General features: G+C 43.2%; 1 protein-coding gene across 1 annotated transcript in view; it reads right to left on the minus strand.

Moving 5' to 3' along the window:
* Positions 1–22,842, minus strand: part of LOC124039375 (RNA binding protein fox-1 homolog 3-like) — a 128,896-nt gene that overhangs the window by 53,891 nt on the left and 52,163 nt on the right. Inside the window, exons 3-5 of the mRNA XM_046355338.1 lie at positions 9,554–9,607; positions 6,982–7,074; positions 1,576–1,636 (exon numbers count right to left, since the gene is read on the minus strand). Of these exons, the coding sequence (XP_046211294.1) occupies positions 1,576–1,636; positions 6,982–7,074; positions 9,554–9,607 (208 nt within the window). The remainder of the gene's footprint in view (positions 1–1,575; positions 1,637–6,981; positions 7,075–9,553; positions 9,608–22,842) is intronic.

The raw sequence follows: 22,842 nt of genomic DNA on the forward strand, positions 1-22,842 counted from the left end.
AGTAGCTGGTTATGGTTCAGTCATCATAGGGTTAGAGTCTGGGTCACTGAATACATATCGCACCATCTGATTTCATCAGTTAATACAGCAAATATACTGATCTGTCTGTCTGTCCGTCCGTCCGTCTGTCTGTCCTGTCGGTCAAAAAGAAGAAGTGGGTAGGAGGGAGCAGGTGAAGGAAGAGGAGTGAGCAGGGAGGAGGTGAAGGAAGAGGGAGTAGGGAGGAGGATAAGGAAGAGGGAGTAGGGAGGAGGTGAAGGAAGAGGGAGTAGGGAGGAGGTGAAGGAAGAGGGAGTAGGGAGGAGGTGGAGGAGGAGGGAGTAGGGAGGAGGTGAAGGAAGAGGGAGTAGGGAGGAGGTGAAGGAAGAGGGAGTAGGGAGGAGGTGAAGGAAGAGGGAGTAGGGAGGAGGTGAAGGAAGAGGGAGTAGGGAGGAGGTGAGGGAGTAGGGAGGAGGTGAAGGAAGAGGGAGTAGGGAGGAGGTGAAGGAAGAGGGAGTAGGGAGGAGGTGAAGGAAGAGGGAGCAGGGAGGAGGTGAAGGAGGAGGGAGCAGGGAGGAGGTGAAGGAAGAGGGAGTAGGGAGGAGGTGAAGGAGGAGGGAGTAGGGAGGAGGTGAAGGAAGAGGGAGTAGGGAGGAGGTGAAGGAGGAGGGAGTAGGGAGGAGGTGAAGGAAGAGGGAGTAGGGAGGAGGATAAGGAAGAGGGAGTAGGGAGGAGGTGAAGGAAGAGGGAGTAGGGAGGAGGTGAAGGTGGAGGGAGTAGGGAGGAGGTGAAGGAAGAGGGAGTAGGGAGGAGGTGAAGGAGGAGGGAGTAGGGAGGAGGTGAAGGAAGAGGGAGTAGGGAGGAGGATAAGGAAGAGGGAGTAGGGAGGAGGTGAAGGAAGAGGGAGTAGGGAGGAGGATAAGGAAGAGGGAGTAGGGAGGAGGTGAAGGAAGAGGGAGTAGGGAGGAGGATAAGGAAGAGGGAGTAGGGAGGAGGTGAAGGAAGAGGGAGTAGGGAGGAGGTGAAGGAAGAGGGAGTAGGGAGGAGGTGAAGGAAGAGGGAGTAGGGAGGAGGATAAGGAAGAGGGAGTAGGGAGGAGGATAAGGAAGAGGGAGTAGGGAGGAGGTGAAGGAAGAGGGAGTAGGGAGGAGGTGAAGGAAGAGGGAGTAGGGAGGAGGTGAAGGAAGAGGGAGTAGGGAGGAGGATAAGGAAGAGGGAGTAGGGAGGAGGTGAAGGAAGAGGAGGGAGCAGGGAGGAGGTGAAGGAAGAGGGATTAGGGAGGAGGTGAAGGAAGAGGATGGAGCAGGGAGGAGGTGAAGGAAGAGGGAGTAGGGAGGAGGATAAGTAAGTCGCTTTGGATAAAAGCGTCTGCTAAATGGCATATATTATTATTATTATTATTATAAGGAAGAGGGAGCAGGGAGGAGGTGAAGGAAGAGGGAGCAGGGAGGAGGATAAGGAAGAGGGAGCAGGGAGGAGGATAAGGAAGAGGGAGTAGGGAGGAGGTGAAGGAAGAGGGAGCAGGGAGGAGGTGAAGGAGGAGGGAGCAGGGAGGAGGTAAAGGGGAGCAGGGAGGAGGTGAAGGGGAGCTCTTACCATTCATGTATGGGTTTGCCACCTTTTTGTTTGTCATAACTCTTGCTGTTGCGTTGTTAACCTGTGTTCAAATAGAGTTTAGACAGTTAGAGAGAACACACAAATGCACACACACACACACACACACACACACACACACACACACACACACACACACACACACACACACACACACACACACACACACACACACACACACACACACACACACACACACACACACACACACACACACACACACACACACACACACACACACACACACACAGATTGCACTGTTGACAGTCCAGTGAGGCTAAACTGCATATTGGAGCTTCATTTTTGTTATATAGTTATACTATAGTTATAGCAAAACAAGACCTAATAACATAACAATACAGAATAATACAGTGCCTTCAGAAATACAGTGCCTTCACACTCGTTGGCTTTTCCCACATTTTGTTGTGTAACAGCCTGAATTTTACATGGATTATATTGAGATTCTTTGTCACTGACCTACACACAATATCTCATAATGTCAAAGTAGAATTATGTTTCGACTACCTCATCTCCGTACCCCACAGATACAATTATCCCTTAGTCGAGCAGTGAATTTCAAACACAGGTTCAAACACAAAGACCAGGGAGGTTTTCCAATGCCTTGCAAAGAAGGGCACCTATGGGTAGATGGGTAAAATAAAACAAAGCAGACATTGAATATCCCTTTGAGCATGGTGAAGATATTAATTACACTTCGGGTGGTGTATCAATACTCCCAGTCACATCAAAGAAGCACGTATCTTTCCTAACTCAGTAGCCGGAGAAGAAGGAAATTGCACAGGGATTTCACCATGAGGTCAATGGAGACTTGAAAACAGTTACAGAGATGAATGGCTGTGATGGGAGAAAACTGAGGATGCATCAACAACATTGTAGTTACTCCACAATACAAACCTAAATGAGATAGTGAAGCCTGTATAGAATAAACATATTCCAAAACATGCTTCCTGTTTGCAATAATGCACTAACGAAAACTGCACAAAATGTGTCAATGAGATTGACTTAATGTCCTGAATACAAAACGTTGTGTTTGGGGCAACAGAACAGTACCATTCTTCATATTTTCAAGCATATTTTCATGATGGCTGCATCATGTTTGGGTATGCTTGTCATCGGCAAGGACTATCAAAGTTCTTTAGGATAATAAGGAACGCAATAGAGCTGAGCACAAGCAAAATCCTATTGGAAACCTGGTCCAGTCTGCTTTCTAACAGACACTGGGAGATGAGTTCACCTTTCAGCAAATCTACACAGGAGTTGCTTATCAAGACGACATAGAATATTCCTGAGTGGCCTAGTTACAGTTTTGACTTATACCAGCTTGAAAATCGATGGCAAGATTTGTAAATAGCTGCCCAACAACCAACTTGGCAGAGCTTGAAGAATTTTATAAAGAATAATGTACACATATTATACAATCCAGGTGTTGAAAGCTCTTAGAGACTCACAACTATAATCGCTGCCAAAGGGGATTTGAACATGTATTTACTCTGGGGGAGTTGAACACTTTTACATTGTACTATTTTCTGTAGATCAGTGACAAAAAAAAGACATTTAAATCAATTTGAATCCCACCTGGTTACACACCAAGAAGTGGAACAAGTGAGTACTTTCTGAAGGCACTGTATATCACCAGTATCAGATGAACACAAAGCAACGTTCAAACCACCTTGGTGAAGGGAACCACCTTGTTCTTATAAACCTAATGAGCCAGAATCCATTTTCTACAAACATCTATATCAATTGCTTAGGGCCTCTCTAAACAGAAATGTTCAAGTTATAAAAAATAATAAATAATAATCTCTCCCTCTGAGTTTGCTGAAGTAAAACACAGCTCTCCGTATCAACCAGCCCCTGGCAGCGTCGAGTTGAGTTTAGTATGTTTTCCTAACCCACCGTGTTAGCATTTCCCTTGGCCGCTAATTAGAGCTAATGGCTTTCATATCCAACAGACCAGCAGGTCAGACCTAGAGGCTACGCTAACGCTACACTAGCCTGTGTCTGATGTGATGTATGGGCCCAGGTATTATTTAAATATTTACATACAGTTGAAGTCAGAAGTTTACATACACTTAGGTTGGAGTCATTAAAACTTGTTTTTCAACCACTCCACAAATTTCTTGTTAACAAACTATAGTTTTGGCAAGTCGGTTAGGACATCTACTTTGTGCATGACACAAGTAATTCTTCCAACAATTGTTTACAGACGGATTATTTCACTTATAATTCACTGTTTCACAATTCCAGTGGGTCAGAAGTTTACATACACTAAGTTGACTGTGCCTTTAAACAGGTTGGAAAATTCCAGAAAATGCTGTCATGGTTTTAGCAGCTTCTGATAGGCTAAGTGACATAATTTGAGTCAATTTGAGGTGTACCTGTGGATGTAATTTGAGGTGTACCTGTGGATGTATTTCAAGGCCTACCTTCAAACTCAGTGCCTCTTTGCTTGACATCATGGGAAAATCAAAAGAAATCAGCCAAGACCTCAGAAAATAAATTGTAGACCTCCACAAGTCTGGTTCATTCTTGGAAGCAATTTCCAAACGCCTGAAGGTGCCACATTCATCTGTTCAAACAATAGTACGCAAGTATAAACTCCATGGGACCACGCGGCCGTCATACCGCTCAGGAAGGAGACCTGTTCTGTCTCCGAGAGATGAACGTATTTTGGTGCTAAAAGTGCAAATCAATCTCAGAATAACAGCAAAGGACCTTGTGAAGATGCTGGAGGAAACAGGTACAAAGTATCTATATCAACAGTAAAACGAGTCTTATATCGACATAACCTGAAAGGCCACTCAGCAAGGAAGAAGCCACTGCACCAAAACCTCCATAAAAACGCCAGACTACAATTTGCAACTGCACATGGGGACAAAGATCGTACTTTTTGGAGAGATGTCCTCTGGTCTGATGAAAGAAAAATAGAACTGTTTGGCCATAATGACCATCCTTATGTTTGGAGGAAAAATGGGGAGGCTTGCAAGCCGAAGAACACCATCCCAACCGTGAAGCACGGGGGTGGCAGCATCATGTTGTGGGGGTGCTTTGCTGCAGGAGGGACTGGTGACTTCACAAAATAGATGGCTTCATGAGGGAGAAAAAATATGTGGATATATTGAAGCAACATCTCAAGACATCAGTCAGGACGTTTGTGGAAGGCTACCTAAAACGTTTGACCCAAGTTAAACAATTTAAAGGAAATGCTACCAAATACTAATTGAGTGTATTTAAACTTCTGACCCACTGGGTAGCGATGAAAGAAATACAATTTGAAATAAATCATTCTCTCTACTATTATTCTCATATTTCACATTCTTATAAGAAAGTGGTGATCCTAACTGACCAAAGACAGGGAATTTTTGTACAGTATTAATTGTCAGTAATTGTTAAAAACTAAGTTTGAATGTATTTGACTAAGGTTTATGTAAACTTCCGACTCCAAATGTATTTTACCTTAACAATAGGGGTTGCAGGTAGCCTAGTGGTTAAGACTGTTGGGCCAATAACTGCAAGGTTGCTGGTTTGAATCCCAGGGCCAGCAAAGTGGGAATAAATGTGCTGTTCTGCCCTTGATCAAATCAGTTTATCCACAACAACTGCTCCCCGTGCACCTCTCTGATTCAGAGGGGTTTTGTTAAATGACTCCGGCACCTCTCTGATTCAGAGGGGTTAAATGACTCATGCACCTCTCTGATTCAGAGGGGTTAAATGACTCATGCACCTCTCTGAATCAGAGGGGTTGGGTTAAATGACTCATGCACCTCTCTGAATCAGAGGGGTTGGGTTAAATGACTCATGCACCTCTCTGATTCAGAGGGGTTGGGTTAAATGACTCATGCACCTCTCTGATTCAGAGGGGTTTTGTTAAATGACTCCTGCACCTCTCTGATTCAGAGGGGTTGGGTTAAATGACTCCGGCACCTCTCTGAATCAGAGGGGTTGGGTTAAATGACTCATGCACCTCTCTGATTCAGAGGGGTTAAATGACTCCTGCACCTCTCTGATTCAGAGGGGTTTTGATAAATGACTCATGCACCTCTCGGATTCAGAGGGGTTTGGTTAAATGACTCATGCACCTCTCTGATTCAGAGGGGTTTTGTTAAATGACTCCTGCACCTCTCTGATTCAGAGGGGTTGGGTTAAATGACTCATGCACCTCTCTGATTCAGAGGGGTTGGGTTAAATGACTCATGCACCTCTCTGATTCAGAGGGGTTTTGTTAAATGACTCCTGCACCTCTCTGATTCAGAGGGGGTTAAATGACTCATGCACCTCTCTGATTCAGAGGGGTTGGGTTAAATGACTCCGGCACCTCTCTGATTCAGAGGGGTTAAATGACTCATGCACCTCTCTGATTCAGAGGGGTTAAATGACTCCTGCACCCCTCTGATTCAGAGGGGTTAAATGACTCCTGCACCCCTCTGATTCAGAGGGGTTAAATGACTCATGCACCTCTCTGATTCAGAGGGGTTAAATGACTCCTGCACCTCTCTGATTCAGAGGGGTTAAATGACTCCTGCACCTCTCTGATTCAGAGGGGTTAAATGACTCCTGCACCTCTCTGATTCAGAGGGGTTAAATGCGGAACACACAATTCGGTTGTGTAACTGACTAGGTTTCCCCTTAATGGGGACGGAGGAACGGCAGACATGGCGAAAACACCCTGAGAAAGATGGACAATACATCTATATGTTTCTGCCCTGGGATGTCTGATACAAGCGCAGGGTTTTGGATAAACAAGTGGGATTTAAAGCAATGCTGGCAGCACTTTGATAACCAGTGATTGAGTTAATTTAAACATGTATTTGCGGACAGGGCACAGAAGTGATTCAGAGACGGAAAGAGCGCGTGTATATATGTACTTAGAAAAGCACGAGTGAGGACTTCAAACTGGCACATACATCAAGCTGAGGTCTGTCTGTTGGGATCAAACCTGGAACTGAGTGTTCTGTTCCTTAAGTATCAAACACACTCTGATCTGAACTGATACACATGCCCCTACACACACACACACACACACACACACACACACACACACACACACACACACACACACACACACACACACACACACACACACACACACACACACACACACACACACACACACACACACACACACACACACACACACACATGCAGAGGAGATATAAAATCACATGCACTCGCGCACACTCACACACACATACATACATACACACACTTACGGCTCAGAGTTCAGCATTCAGCATGCAGCGATCAAGGTGCATCAGGCAGAGGGATAGGGGGATGGTGGAGGAGGAGAAGAGAGGGGGATGGCAGGCAGGCATCGCCAGGCAGAGGGAGAGAGAGAACGGGGTAGGGAGGAAGGGGGAAAGAAGGCACCTCTATTTTGCGTCCCTCTACGATTGTACCATTTAGTTTCTCACGTGCACGGTCCGCATCGGCACTCGTTTCAAATGTTACAAACCCAAAACCCTGGGATCACCAGCAACGGAGAGGAACAGGAGAGAGAGGGGAGAGAGGGGGGGGAAAGGGGGACGAAATAAGAGAGAGAGAGAGATAGAGAGAGGGAGAGAGGGAGAGAGGGAGAGAGGGAGAGAGGGGGAGAGGGAGAGAGAGGAAACCGTAAGAATAAAGGGGATGAAATAATAGAGAAAGGGAAAGAGGAGAGAGAAAACACACAGTAGAAGATAAGCATCAGGGAGAGTGAGGGACATATTCGGCAGACGAAAGAGAAATGTGAGCAGGTTTAGTGAAACTCAAAGTACACACAGAGACAGAGTTGAGCTGGAGAGGAGAGGGATAACTAAACACTGAATTCAGAAACACAACCTGATCCTCTCCAACTGTGTGTGTGTCCTAGAGAAAAATGTACATGCTTGTGAGAGTCTCATCTTTCCACAAGGGAGTCATATTTGTGTGTCTCCCAAACTGTTTGGATGCTACAGACGGAAGTTGGCAGATCGGCCGATACCGACTTCAGACGAGTGTCAATACACTTGTGTGGGTCGTAGAGCCAAACAGAGCTCGTGTTCTTGGGAGTCTCATCTTTCCATAGAGGGGTCATAATAGTCTGTTAGGCCAAACCGGACGGTTTTGTGAGAAGACCTGACAAAACATTCTATCTTTGTGACCTCTCACCTCCGATGCGGGAGGGCGACATAGGAGGATGTGGTGGATTTAGATCCATCCAATGCATAATAACAGATAATAATAATAGCAGATATCTCTAGCTTAAACTGACAGATCTTTATGGGGATTTTTTTATTATGCTAACTACATTTCAGTGGGGGAGCGAACATTAACCTCAGGCAGTTAGATTTGTCTGCTGGTAAAAAGCATGTTGGGGAATTAACTGGGTCTGTGTGGGATGCCATAAGATGAGGCTGGTAAACAGCATGTTGGACAAGACAAGCCTCCAGTCCTTACAATCCTTTAGACATTGTGTTTCTCATAATACCTATATGGGCACTGGTCAGTAGCGTGCTATCGAGGGAATAGTGTGCCATTTTGGAACCCGGACTGGACACCCAATACATCAAGTGTAACTAAGGTCCTGGACACCCTATACATCCTGTGTAACTAAGGTCCTGGACACCCTATACATCCTGTGTTCCTAAGACCCTGGACACCCTATACATCCTGTGTTACTAAGACCCTGGACACCCTATACATCCTGTGTTACTAAGACCCTGGACACCCTATACTTCCTGTGTTACTAAGACCCTGGACACCCTATACTTCCTGTGTTACTAAGACCCTGGACACCCTATACATCCTGTGTTACTAAGGTCCTGGACACCCTATACATCCTGTGTTACTAAGACCCTGGGCACCCTATACTTCCTGTGTTACTAAGACCCTGGACACCCTATACATCCTGTGTTACTAAGACCCTGGACACCCTATACTTCCTGTGTTACTAAGACCCTGGACACCCTATACTTCCTGTGTTACTAAGACCCTGGACACCCTATACGGACGTTTCTCACCGCGGCGTGATCATATGCATATTAGGGGTCCTATAGACTTTACTGTTTGATGCAAATAACAAGCCTGTCCTTCAGGGGAAAATACAACAAAGCACATCTCTCTCTCTGTGTCTCTGTCTGTCTGTCTCTCTCCATCTCTCTCTCTCTGTACCATGGAGCGGTAAGGAGGTGAGATGTGAGTACTACTGTACCATGGACCGTGAGTCAGAAACCAGTTTCAGTGTGGTACTGCACACTATGTCACAATGTATGGCATGCAGGTACATTAGGGAGCATAGCCTGGAGGCAGACGAGCCAGAGACAGGCTAGTAATTATTACACTGCGGAGGTAGGGACCTGTGGAGAGAGAGAGAGAGAGAGAGAGAGAGAGAGAGAGAGAGAGAGAGAGAGAGAGAGAGAGAGAGAGAAGAGTAGAGAGAGGAGGAAGAGAGAGAGAGAGAGAGAGAGAGAGAGAGAGAGAGAGAGAGAGAGAGAGAGAGAGAGAGAGAGAGAGAGAGAGAGAGAGGGGAAGAGAGAGAGAGAGAGAGAGAGAGAGAGAGAGAGAGAGAGAGAGAGGGGAGAGTAGAGGGGAAGAGTAGAGAGAGGGAGAGAGAGAGAGAGAGAGAGAGAGAGAGAGAGAGAGAGGGGAGAGAGAAGAGAGAGAGGGAAGAGTAGAGAGAGAGAGGAGAGAGAGAGAGAGAGAGAGAGAGAGAGAGAGAGAGAGAGAGAAGAGAGAGAGAGAGAGAGGGAGAAGAGAGAGAGAGAGAGAGAGAGAGAGAGAGAGAGAGAGAGAGAGAGAGAGAGAGAAGAGAGAGAGAGAGAGAGAGAGAGAGAGAGAGAGAGAGAGAGAGAGAGAGAGAGAGAGGAGAGAGAGAGAGAGAGAGAGAGAGAGAGAGAGAGAGAGAGAGAGAGAGAGAGAGAGAGAGAGAGAGAGAGAGAGAGAGAGAGAGAGAGAGAAGTGACACTAGTTACGGCACACTTACCTTGGAGCCTCGCTCATTAAAAATGATCTCCACATCTAAAATCTTCCCAAATTGCTGCAGAGAGAGAAAGTGAGAAAGGGAGAGAAAGGGGTAGAGGAGAGAGAAAGGGGTAGAGGAGAGAAATAGGAGAGAGAAAGGGGTAGAGGAGAGAAAGGGGTAGAGGAGAGAAAGGGGTAGAGGAGAGAAATAGGAGAGAGAAGGGGGTAGAGGAGAGAAATATGAGAGAGAAAGGGGTAGAGGAGAGAGAAAGGGGTAGAGGAGAGAGAAAGGGTAGAGGAGAGAAATAGGAGAGAGAAAGGGTAGAGGAGAGAGAAAGGGGTAGAGGAGAGAAAGGGGTAGAGGAGAGAAATAGGAGAGAGAAGGGGGTAGAGGAGAGAAATATGAGAGAGAAAGGGGTAGAGGAGAGAGAAAGGGTAGAGGAGAGAGAAAGGGTAGAGGAGAGAAATAGGAGAGAGAAAGGGGTAGAGGAGAGAGAAAGGGTAGAGGAGAGAAATAGGAGAGAGAAAGGGGTAGAGGAGAGAAATAGGAGAGAGAAAGGGGTAGAGGAGAGAAATAGGAGAGAGAAAGAGAAGGGGAATTAATTAGAACATGCCACATTTGGCAGGAGTTGTGACCAATTGTTTGGCACATTCCAAAATTGAATCCCTTTCACAGTGAACCCAAAGGCTAACAGCACTATACACCTCAAAACATCCATCCCTCTGAATGAACAAACTGCTCTCCTCTGCTAACAATGAGAATAATTAAATAGCCTTTCACTTTTAAACACTGTGTTTCTTTCCCTCTGTCTCTCGTAATAAGAAATAGACTCATTCGACGTTCTGGTTCAGGCTGGAAAGAAGATGAAATGTGAGCTATAGTGTTAATGTGTTAGTGGCAGTGTGTACATCTGCATACTATAGAAAAGCTCTCAGCACCAGTCATCCTCTAGTTTTCCATCCACCTCTCTCTCTCTCTCTCTCTCTCTCTCTCTCTCTCTCTCTCTCTCTCTCTCTCTCTCTCTCTCTCTCTCTCTCTCTCTCTCTCTCTCTCTCTCTCTCTCTCTCTCTCTCTCTCTCTCTCTCTCTCTCTCTCTCTCTCTCTCTCTCTCTCTCTCCTCCTGATAAAAACCTATAGAAACCTATTTTTAGCTGCGACAAGAACCCTTTACCAATTAAAAAAAGAGAGAGACAATGGGAAAGGAGGAGTGGAAGAAGGAATGGGGGAATGGCCCATCAAGGCTAATGATAAACCGTACATTTGTTTATTATCTGTGGTGATGAATACCACGGTCATAATTAGCTGTCATATTGGTCATCATCTCGCCTTATCGCTGGGTGGTTGCCGAGCGGATCCTATAGGCCGTTATCTGATCACACTTCTAATGGCCCTGATTGGCTCAATACCTCGTCAGAGACGGGGGTCTTGGCCACTCCCTTTTCCAGTCAGCTCTCTAAGGCTGGGGGTGGCGTTGTGGAAATGGTTCAATGAGATGATACTACATAAGGAAAAGGTCCACTGCTCAACCAACTCTAACTCTAACCCAACTCTAACTCTAACCCAACTCTAACTCTAACCCAACTCTAACTCTAACCCTCTAACCCAACTCTAACTCTAACCCAACTCTAACTCTAACCCAACTCTAACCCAACTCTAACTCTAACCCAACTCTAACTCTAACCCAACTCTAACTCTAACAACTCTAACTCTAACCCAACTCTAACTCTAACCCAACTCTAACTCTAACCCAACTCTAACTCTAACCCAACTCTAACTCTAACCCAACTCTAACTCTAACTCTAACTCTAACTCTAACTCTAACCCAACTCTAACTCTAACCCAACTCTAACTCTAACCCAACTCTAACCCAACTCTAACCCAACTCTAACTCTAACCCAACTCTAACCCAACTCTAACTCTAACCCAACTCTAACTCTAACTCTAACTCTAACCCAACTCTAACTCTAACCCAACTCTAACTCTAACCCAACTCTAACTCTAACCCAACTCTAACTCTAACCCAACTCTAACTCTAACCCAACTCTAACTCTAACCCAACTCTAACTCTAACCCAACTCTAACTCTAACCCAACTCTAACTCTAACCCAACTCTAACTCTAACTCTAACTCTAACAACTCTAACTCTAACTCTAACCCAACTCTAACTCTAACCCAACTCTAACTCTAACCCAACTCTAACTCTAACCCAACTCTAACTCTAACCCAACTCTAACTCTAACTCTAACTCTAACTCTAACCCAACTCTAACTCTAACCCAACTCTAACTCTAACCCAACTCTAACTCTAACCCAACTCTAACTCTAACCCAACTCTAACTCTAACCCAACTCTAACTCTAACCCAACTCTAACTCTAACCCAACTCTAACCCAACTCTAACTCTAACCCAACTCTAACTCTAACCCAACTCTAACTCTACTCTAACTCTAACCCAACTCTAACTCTAACCCAACTCTAACTCTAACCCAACTCTAACTCTAACCCAACTCTAACTCTAACCCAACTCTAACTCTAACCCAACTCTAACTCTAACCCAACTCTAACTCTAACCCAACTCTAACTCTAACCCAACTCTAACTCTAACCCAACTCTAACTCTAACCCAACTCTAACTCTAACCCAACTCTAACTCTAACCCAACTCTAACTCTAACCCAACTCTAACTCCAACTCTAACTCTAACCCAACTCTAACTCTAACCCAACTCTAACTCTAACCCAACTCTAACTCTAACCCAACTCTAACTCTAACCCAACTCTAACCCAACTCTAACTCTAACTCTAACCCAACTCTAACTCTAACCCTCTAACTCTAACCCAACTCTAACTCTAACCCAACTCTAACTCTAACTCTAACCCAACTCTAACTCTAACCCAACTCTAACTCTAACCCAACTCTAACTCTAACCCAACTCTAACTCTAACCCAACTCTAACTCTAACTCTAACCCAACTCTAACTCTAACCCAACTCTAACTCTAACCCAACTCTAACTCTAACCCAACTCTAACTCTAACTCAACTCTAACTCTAACCCAACTCTAACTCTAACCCAACTCTAACTCTAACCCAACTCTAACTCTAACCCAACTCTAACTCTAACCCAACTCTAACTCTAACCCAACTCTAACTCTAACCTCTAACTCTAACTCTAACTCTAACCCAACTCTAACTCTAACCCAACTCTAACTCTAACCCAACTCTAACTCTAACCCAACTCTAACTCTAACCCAACTCTAACTCTAACCCAACTCCAACTCTAACTCAACTCCAACTCTAACTCCAACTCTAACTCTAACCCAACTCTAACTCTAACCCAACTCTAACTCTAACCCAACTCTAACTCTAACTCTAACTCTAACTCTAACTCTAACCCAACTCTAACTCTAACCCAACTCTAACTCTAACTCTAACTCCAACTCTAACTCTAACCCAACTCTAACTCTAACCCAACTCTAACTCTAACCCAACTCCAACTCTAACCCAACTCCAACTCTAACTCTAACCCAACTCTAACTCTAACCCAACTCTAACTCTAACCCAACTCTAACTCTAACCCAACTCTAACTCTAACCCAACTCTAACTCTAACCCAACTCTAACTCTAACCCAACTCTAACTCTAACCCAACTCTAACTCTAACCCAACTCTAACTCTAACCTCTAACTCTAACTCTAACTCTAACAACTCTAACTCTAACTCTAACTCTAACCCAACTCTAACTCCCAACTCTAACTCTAACCCAACTCTAACTCTAACCCAACTCTAACTCTAACCCAACTCTAACTCTAACCCAACTCTAACTCTAACCCAACTCTAACTCTAACAACTCTAACTCTAACTCTAACTCTAACCCAACTCTAACTCTAACCCAACTCTAACTCTAACCTAACAACTCTAACTCTAACTCTAACAACTCTAACTCTAACCCAACTCTAACTCTAACCCAACTCTAACTCTAACTCTAACTCTAACTCTAACTCTAACCCAACTCTAACTCTAACCCAACTCTAACTCTAACCCAACTCTAACTCTAACCCAACTCTAACTCTAACCCAACTCTAACTCTAACAACTCTAACTCTAACCCAACTCTAACTCTAACCCAACTCTAACTCTAACCCAACTCTAACTCTAACCCAACTCTAACTCTAACTCTAACCCTAACTCTAACTCTAACCCAACTCTAACTCTAACTCTAACCCAACTCTAACTCTAACCCAACTCTAACTCTAACTAACTCTAACTCTAACCTAACAACTCTAACTCTAACCCAACTCTAACTCTAACCCAACTCTAACTCTAACCCAACTCTAACCCAACTCTAACTCCAACTCTAACTCTAACTCTAACTCTAACCCAACTCTAACTCTAACTCTAACTCTAACTCTAACTCTAACTCTAACTCTAACCCAACTCTAACTCTAACCCAACTCTAACTCTAACTCTAACTCTAACTCTCTAACTCTAACCCAACTCTAACCCAACTCTAACTCTAACTCTAACCCAACTCTAACTCTAACTCTAACTCTAACTCTAACCCAACTCTAACTCTAACAACTCTAACTCTAACCCAACTCTAACTCTAACCCAACTCTAACTCTAACCCAACTCTAACTCTAACCCAACTCTAACTCTAACCCAACTCTAACTCTAACCCAACTCTAACTCTAACCCAACTCTAACTCTAACCCAACTCTAACTCTAACCCAACTCTAACTCTAACCCAACTCTAACTCTAACCCAACTCTAACTCTAACTCAACTCTAACTCTAACTCTAACTCTAACTCAACTCTAACTCTAACTCTAACCCAACTCTAACTCTAACCCAACTCTAACTCTAACTCTAACTCTCTAACTCTAACCCAACTCTAACTCTAACTCCAACTCTAACTCTAACCCAACTCTAACTCTAACCCAACTCTAACTCTAACCCAACTCTAACTCTAACCCAACTCTAACTCTAACCCAACTCTAACTCTAACTCTAACCCAACTCTAACTCTAACCCAACTCTAACTCTAACCCAACTCTAACTCTAACCCAACTCTAACTCTAACCCAACTCTAACTCTAACCCAACTCTAACTCTAACCCAACTCTAACTCTAACCCAACTCTAACTCTAACCCAACTCTAACTCTAACCCAACTCTAACTCTAACCCAACTCTAACTCTAACCTAACTCTAACTCTAACCCAACTCTAACTCTAACCCAACTCTAACTCTAACCCAACTCTAACTCTAACCCAACTCTAACTCTAACCCAACTCTAACTCTAACCCAACTCTAACTCTAACCCAACTCTAACTCTAACTCTAACTCTAACCCAACTCTAACTCTAACCCAACTCTAACTCTAACTCTAACAACTCTAACTCTAACCCAACTCTAACTCTAACCCAACTCTAACTCTAACCCAACTCTAACTCTAACCCAACTCTAACTCTAACAACTCTAACTCTAACTCCAACTCTAACTCTAACTCTAACTCTAACCCAACTCTAACTCTAACTCAACTCTAACTCTAACCCAACTCTAACTCTAACTCTAACCCTCTAACTCCAACTCTAACCCAACTCCAACTCCAACTCTAACCCAACTCTAAACCCAACTCTAACCCAACTCTAACTCTAACCCAACTCTAACTCTAACCCAACTCTAACTCTAACCCAACTCTAACTCCAACTCTAACCCAACTCTAAACCCAACTCTAACCCAAATCTAACCCAACTCTAACCCAACTCTAACCCAACTCTAACTCTAACCCAAATCTAACTAAACTCTAACCCCAAATCTAACCCAACTCTAACCCCAACTCTAACCCCAACTCTAACCCCAACTCTAACCCAACTCTAACCCAACTCTAACCCAACTCTAACCCAACTCTAACCCAACTCTAACCCAACTCTAACTCTAACCCCAACTCTAAACCCAACTGTAACCCCAACTGTAACCCCAACTGTAACCCCAACTCTAACCCCAACTCTAACCCCAACTCTAACCCCAACTCTAACCCCAACCCAACTCTAACACAACTCTAAGTCTAACTCTAACCCAACTCTGACCCAACTCTAAGTCTAACTCTAACCCCAACTCGAACCCAACTCCAACTCTAACCCAACTCTAACCCAACTCTAACCCAACTCTAACCCAACTCTAAACCCAACTCTAAACCCAACTCTAAACCCAACTCTAACCCAACTCTAACCCAACTCTAACCCAACTCTAACTCTAACCCAACTCTAACCCAACTCTAACCCTAACTCTAACCCAACTCTAACCCAACTCTAACCCAACTCTAACTCAACTCTAACCCAACTCTAACCCAACTCTAACCCAACTCTAACTCTAACACAACTCTAACTCTAACCCAACTCTAACCCAACTCCAACTCTAACCCCAACTCTAACTCTAACTCTAACTCTAACTCTAACCCCAACTCTAAGTCTAACTCTAACCCAACTCTAAGTCTAACTCTAACCCAACTCTAACCCAACTCTAACCCAACTCTAACCCAACTCTAACCCAACTCTAACCCAACTCTAACCCAACTCTAACCCAACTCTAACTCTAACTCTAACCCAACTCTAAACCCAACTCTAACCCAACTCTAACCCAACTCTAACCAACTCTAACCCAACTCTAACCCCAACTCTAACCCAACTCTAACCCAACTCTAACCCAACTCTAAGTCTAACTCTAACCCAACTCTGACCCAACTCTGACCCAAGTCTAAGTCTAACTCTAACCCAACTCTAACTCTAATTCTAACCCAACTCTAACTCTAACCCAACTCTAACCCAACTCTAACCCAACTCTAACCCAACTCTAACCCAACTCTAACCCAACTCTAACTCTAACACAACTCTAACTCTAACCCAACTCTAACCCAACTCCAACTCTAACCCTAACTCTAACCCCAACTCTAACCCAACTCTAACCCAACTCTAACACAACTCTAACTCTAACCCAACTCTAACTCTAACCCAACTCTAACTCTAACCCAACTCTAACTCTAACTCCAACTCTAACCCTAACCCCAACTCTAAGTCTAACTCTAACCCAACTCTAAGTCTAACTCTAACCCAACTCTAAGTCTAACTCTAACCCAACTCTAACCCAACTCTAACTCTAACTTAACTCTAACTAAACTAACCCAACTCTAACTCTAACCCAAACTCTAACTTTAACCCAACTCTAACCCCAACTCTAACCCAACTCTAACTTTAACTCTAACCCATCTCTAACCCAACTCTAACCCAACTCTAACCTGACTCTAAGTCTAACTCTAACCCCAACTCTAACCCAACTCGAACCCTAACTCTAATTCTAACCCAACTCTAACCCGACTCTAACCCGACTCTAACCCGACTCTAACCCGACTCTAACCCGACTCTAACTCTAACCCAACTCTAACCTGACTCTAACTCTAACACAACTCTAACTCTAACCAAACTCTAACCCAACTCTAAACCCAACTCTAAACCCAACTCTAACCCAACTATAAACCCAACTCTAAACCCAACTCTAACCCAACTCTAACCCCAACTCTAACCCCAACTCTAACCCAACTCTAAGTCTAACTCTAACCCAACTCTAACCCAACTCCAACTCTAACCCAACTCTAACCCAACTCTAACCCAACTCTAACCCAACTCTAACTCTAACCCAACTCTAACCCAACTCTAACTCTAACACAACTCTAACTCTAACCCAACTCTAACTCCAACTCTAACCCAACTCTAACTCTAACTCTAACCCAACTCTAAGTCTAACTCTAACCCAACTCTAAGTCTAACTCTAACCCAACTCTAACTCCAACTCTAACCCAACTCTAACCCAACTCTAACCCAACTCTAACCCAACTCTAACCCAACTCTAAACCCAACTCTAAACCCAACTCTAAACCCAACTCTAAACCAACTCTAACCCCAACTCTAACCCAACTCTAACCCAACTCTAACCCAACTCTAACCCAACTCTAACCCAACTCTAAGTCTAACTCTAACCCAACTCTGACCCAACTCTGACCCAAGTCTAAGTCTAACTCTAACCCCAACTCGAACCCTAACTCTAATTCTAACCCAACTCTAACCCAACTCTAACCCAACTCTAACCCAACTCTAACCCAACTCTAACTCTAACACAACTCTAACTCTAACCCAACTCTAAGTCTAACTCTAACCCAACTCTAAGTCTAACTCTAACCCAACTCTAACCCAACTCTAACTCTAACTTAACTCTAACCAAACTAACCCAACTCTAACTCTAACCCAAACTCTAACTTTAACCCAACTCTAACCCCAACTCTAACCCAACTCTAACTTTAACTCTAACCCAACTCTAACCCAACTCTAACCCAACTCTAACTCTAACTCTAACTCTAACCCAACTCTAACCCAACTCTAACCCTAACTCTAATTCTAACCCAACTCTAACCCAACTCTAACCCGACTCTAACCCGACTCTAACCCGCTAACTCTAACTCCGACTCTAACCCGACTCTAACTCTAACCCAACTCTAACCTGACTCTAACTCTAACACAACTCTAACTCTAACCAAACTCTAACCCAACTCCAACTCTAACCCAACTCTAACTCTAACTCTAACCCCAACTCTAACCCAACTCGAACCCTAACTCTAATTCTAACCAAACTCTAACCCAACTCTAAGCCAACTCTAACCCAACTCTAACCCAACTCTAACTCTAACCCAACTCTAACTCTAACCCAACTCTAACTCTAACTCCTAACTCTAACTCTAACCCCAACTCTAACTCTAACCCAACTCTAACTCTAACTCAACTCTAACTCTAACCCTAACTCTAACCCAACTCTAACCCTCAACTCTAACTCTAACCCAACTCTAACTCTAACTCTAACCCAACTCTAACTCTAACTCTAACCCAACTCTAACCCAACTCTAACCCAACTCTAACCCAACTCTAAACCCAACTCTTAACCCTAACTCTAACCCTAACTCTAACCCAACTCTAACCCTCTAACCCAACTCTAACCCAACTCTAACCCAACTCTAACTCTAACAACTCTAACCCTAACTCTAAGTCTAACTCTAAGTCTAACTCTAACCCCAACTCTAACCCCAACTCTAACCCAACTCTAACCCAACTCTAACTCTAACTCTAACCTAACTCTAACCTAACTAACTCTAACTCTAACCCAACTCTAACCAACTCTAACCCAACTCTAACCCAACTCTCTAACTCTAACCCAACTCTAACCCAACTCTAACCCAACTCTAACTCTAACCCAACTCTAACTCTAACCCAACTCTAACTCTAACCCAACTCTAACTCTAACTCTAACCCAACTCTAACTCTAACCCAACTCTAACTCTACTCTAACCCAACTCTAACCCAACTCTAACTCAACTCCAACTCTAACTCTAACCCAACTCTAACTCTCTAACCCAACTCTAAGTCTAACTCTAACCCCAACTCTAAATCTAACTCTAAATCTAACTCTAACCCAACTCTAAGTCTAACTCTAACCCCAACTCTAACCCAACTCTAAGTCTAACTCTAACCCAACTCTAACTCTAACTCTAACCCAACTCTAACTCTAACTCTAACCCAACTCTAACCCTAACTCTAACCCAACTCTAACCCAACTCCAACCCAACTCTAACCCAACTCTAACCCAACTCTAACTCTCTAACCCAACTCTAACTAACTCTAACAACTCTAACTCTCTCTAACCCAACTCTAAACTCTAACCCAACTCTAAGTCTAACCTTAACCCCAAATCTAACTTTAACTCTAACCCAACTCTAACCCAACTCTAACTCTAACCCAACTCTAACTCTAACTCTAACCCCAACTCTAACCCAACTCGAACCCAACTCTAACTCTAACTCTAACCCAACTCTAACCAACTCTAACCTCTAACAACTCTAACTCTAACTCTAACTCTAACCCCAACTCTAACTCTAACTCTAACCCAACTCTAACTCTAACTCTAACCCAACTCTAACCCAACTCTAACCCAACTCTAACTCTAACCAACTCTAACCCAACTCTAACCCAACTCTAAACTCTAACCCAACTCTAACTCAACCCAACTCTCTAACTCTAACTCTAACTCTAACCTAACTCTAACTCTAACCCAACTCTAACTCTAACTCTAACTCTAACAACTCTAACCCAACTCTAACCCAACTCTAACTCTAAGTCTAACTCTAACCTAACTCTAACTCTAACCCAACTCTAACTCTAACCCAACTCTAACTCTAACTCTAACCCAACTCTAACTCTAACTCTAACTCTAACTCTAACTCTAACTCTAACTCTAACTCTAACTCTAACTCTAACCTCTAACTCTAACTCTAACAACTCTAACTCTAACAACTCTAACTCTAACTCTAACTCTAACCCAACTCTAACTCTAACTCTAACTCTAACCTCTAACTCTAACTCTAACTCTAACAACTCTAACTCTAACCCAACTCTAACCCAACTCTAACCCAACTCTAACTCTAACCCAACTCTAACTCTAACTCTAACTCTAACCCAACTCTAACTAACTCTAACCCAACTCTAACTCTAACTCTAACTCTCTAACTCTAACCCAACTCTAACTCTAACTCTAACTCTAACTAAACTCTAACCCAACTCTAACTCTCTCTAACCCAACTCTAACTCTAACCCAACTCTAACTCTAACCCAACTCTAACTCCAACTCTAACTCTAACAACTCTAACTCTAACCTAACTCTAACTCTAACTCTCTAACTCCAACCCAACTCTAACTCTAACCCAACTCTAACTCTAACAACTCTAACTCTAACCCAACTCTAACTCTAACCCAACTAACTCTAACCCAACTCTAACTCTAACTCTAACTCTAACTCTAACCCAACTCTAACTCTAACAACTCTAACTAACCCAACTCTAACCCAACTCTAACTCTAACTCTAACTCTAACTCTAACCCTAACTCTAACTCTAACTAACCCAACTCTAACTCTAACCCAACTCTAACCCAACTCTAACTCTAACCTCTAACTCTAACCTCTAACTCTAACCCAACTCTAACTCTAACTCTAACTCTAACCCAACTCTAACTCTAACCCAACTCTAACTCTAACTCTAACCCAACTCTAACCCAACTAACAACTCTAACCTCTAACCCAACTCTAACTCCAACTCTAACTCTAACTCTAACTCTAACCCAACTCTAACTCTAACTCTAACTCTAACTCTAACCCCTCTAACTCTAACCCAACTCTAACTCTAACTCTAACTCTAACTAACCCAACTCTAACTCTAACTAACTCAACTCTAACCCAACTCTAAACTCTAACCCAACTCTAACTCTAACTCTAACTCTAACTCTAACCCAACTCTAACTCTAACTCTAACTCTAACTCTAACTCTAACTCTAACTCTAACTCTAACTCTAACTCTAACTCTAACCCAACTCTAAACTCTAACAACTCTAACTCTAACCCAACTCTAACTCTAACCCAACTCTAACTCTAACTCAACTCTAACTCTAACTCCAACTCTAACTCTAACCCAACTCTAACTCTAACTCTAACTAACCCAACTCTAACTAACCTAACTCTAACTCTAACTCTAACTCTAACTCTAACTCTAACCCAACTCTAACTCTAACCCAACTCTAACTCTAACTCTAACCCAACTCTAACTCTAACTCAACTCTAACTCTAACCTCTAACTCTAACCCAACTCTAACTCTAACCCAACTCTAACTCTAACCCAACTCTAACCCAACTCTAACTCTAACCCTCTAACTCTAACCCAACTCTAACTCTAACCCAAACTCTAACTCTAACTAACTCTAACCCAACTCTAACTCTAACTCTAACCCAACTCTCTAACCCTAACTCTAACCCAACTCTAACTCTCTACTCTAACTCCAACTCTAAACTCTAACTCTAACTCTAACTCTAACCCAACTCTAACTCTAACCCAACTCTAACCCAACTCTAACTCTAACTCTAACTCTAACCCAACTCTAACTCTAACCCTAACTCTAACTCTAACCCAACTCTAACCCAACTCTAACTCTAACCTAACTCTAACCCAACTCTAACTCCAACTCTAACTCTAACCTAACTCTAACTCTAACCCAACTCTAACTCTAACCTCTAACTCTAACTCTAACCCAACTCTAACTCTAACCCAACTCTAACCCAACTCTAACCCAACTCTAACTCAACTCTAACTCTAACTCTAACCCAACTCTAACTCTAACCCAACTCTAACTCTAACTCTAACCTAACTCTAACCCAACTCTAACTCTAACAACTCTAACTCTAACCCAACTCTAACTCTAACCCAACTCTAACTCTAACTCTAACTCTAACCCAACTCTAACTCTAACTCTAACTCTAACCCCAACTCTAACCCTAACTCTAACTAACCCAACTCTAACCCAACTCTAAACTCTAACCCAACTCTAACCCTAACTCTAACTCTAAACTCTCTAACCCACTCTAACTCTAACTCTAACCCAACTCTAACTCTAACTCTAACTCTAACTCTAACTCCCCAACTCTAACTCTAACTCCAACTCTAACTCTAACTCTAACTCTAACTCTAACCCAACTCTAACTCTAACTCCAACTCTAACTCTAACCCAACTCTAACTCTAACTCTAACTCCAACTCTAACTCTAACTCTAACTCTAACTAACTCTAAACTCTAACCCAACTCTAACCCAACTCTAACCCAAACTCCAACTCTAACTCTAACAACTCTAACTCTAACCCAACTCTAACTCTAACTCCTAACCCTAACTCTAACTCTAACTCTAACTCTCTAACCCTAACTCTAACCCAACTCTAACTCTAACCCAACTCTAACCCAACTCTAACTCTAACTCTAACTCTAACTCTAACTCTAACTCTAACTCTAACCCAACTCTAACTCTAACTCTAACCCAACTCTAACTCTAACCCAACTCTAACTCTAACCTAACTCTAACCCAACTCTAACTCTAACCCAACTCTAACCCAACTCTAACTCTAACCCAACTCTAACCCAACTCTAACCCAACTCTAACTCTCTAACCTAACTCTAACTCTAACTCTAACTCTAACTCTAACCCAACTCTAACCCCAACTCTAACCTAACTAACTCTAACCCAACTCTAACCTAAAACTCTAAACTCTAACTCTCTAACCCAACTCTAACTCTCTAACCCAACTCTAACTCTAACTCTAACCCAACTCTAACTCTAACCCAACTCTAACCCAACTCTAACCAACTCTAACCTCTAACCCAACTCTAACTCTCTAACCCAACTCTAACCC

Source organism: Oncorhynchus gorbuscha, linkage group LG07 (assembly GCF_021184085.1).
Source record: "Oncorhynchus gorbuscha isolate QuinsamMale2020 ecotype Even-year linkage group LG07, OgorEven_v1.0, whole genome shotgun sequence".
Lineage (NCBI taxonomy): Eukaryota > Metazoa > Chordata > Actinopteri > Salmoniformes > Salmonidae > Oncorhynchus > Oncorhynchus gorbuscha.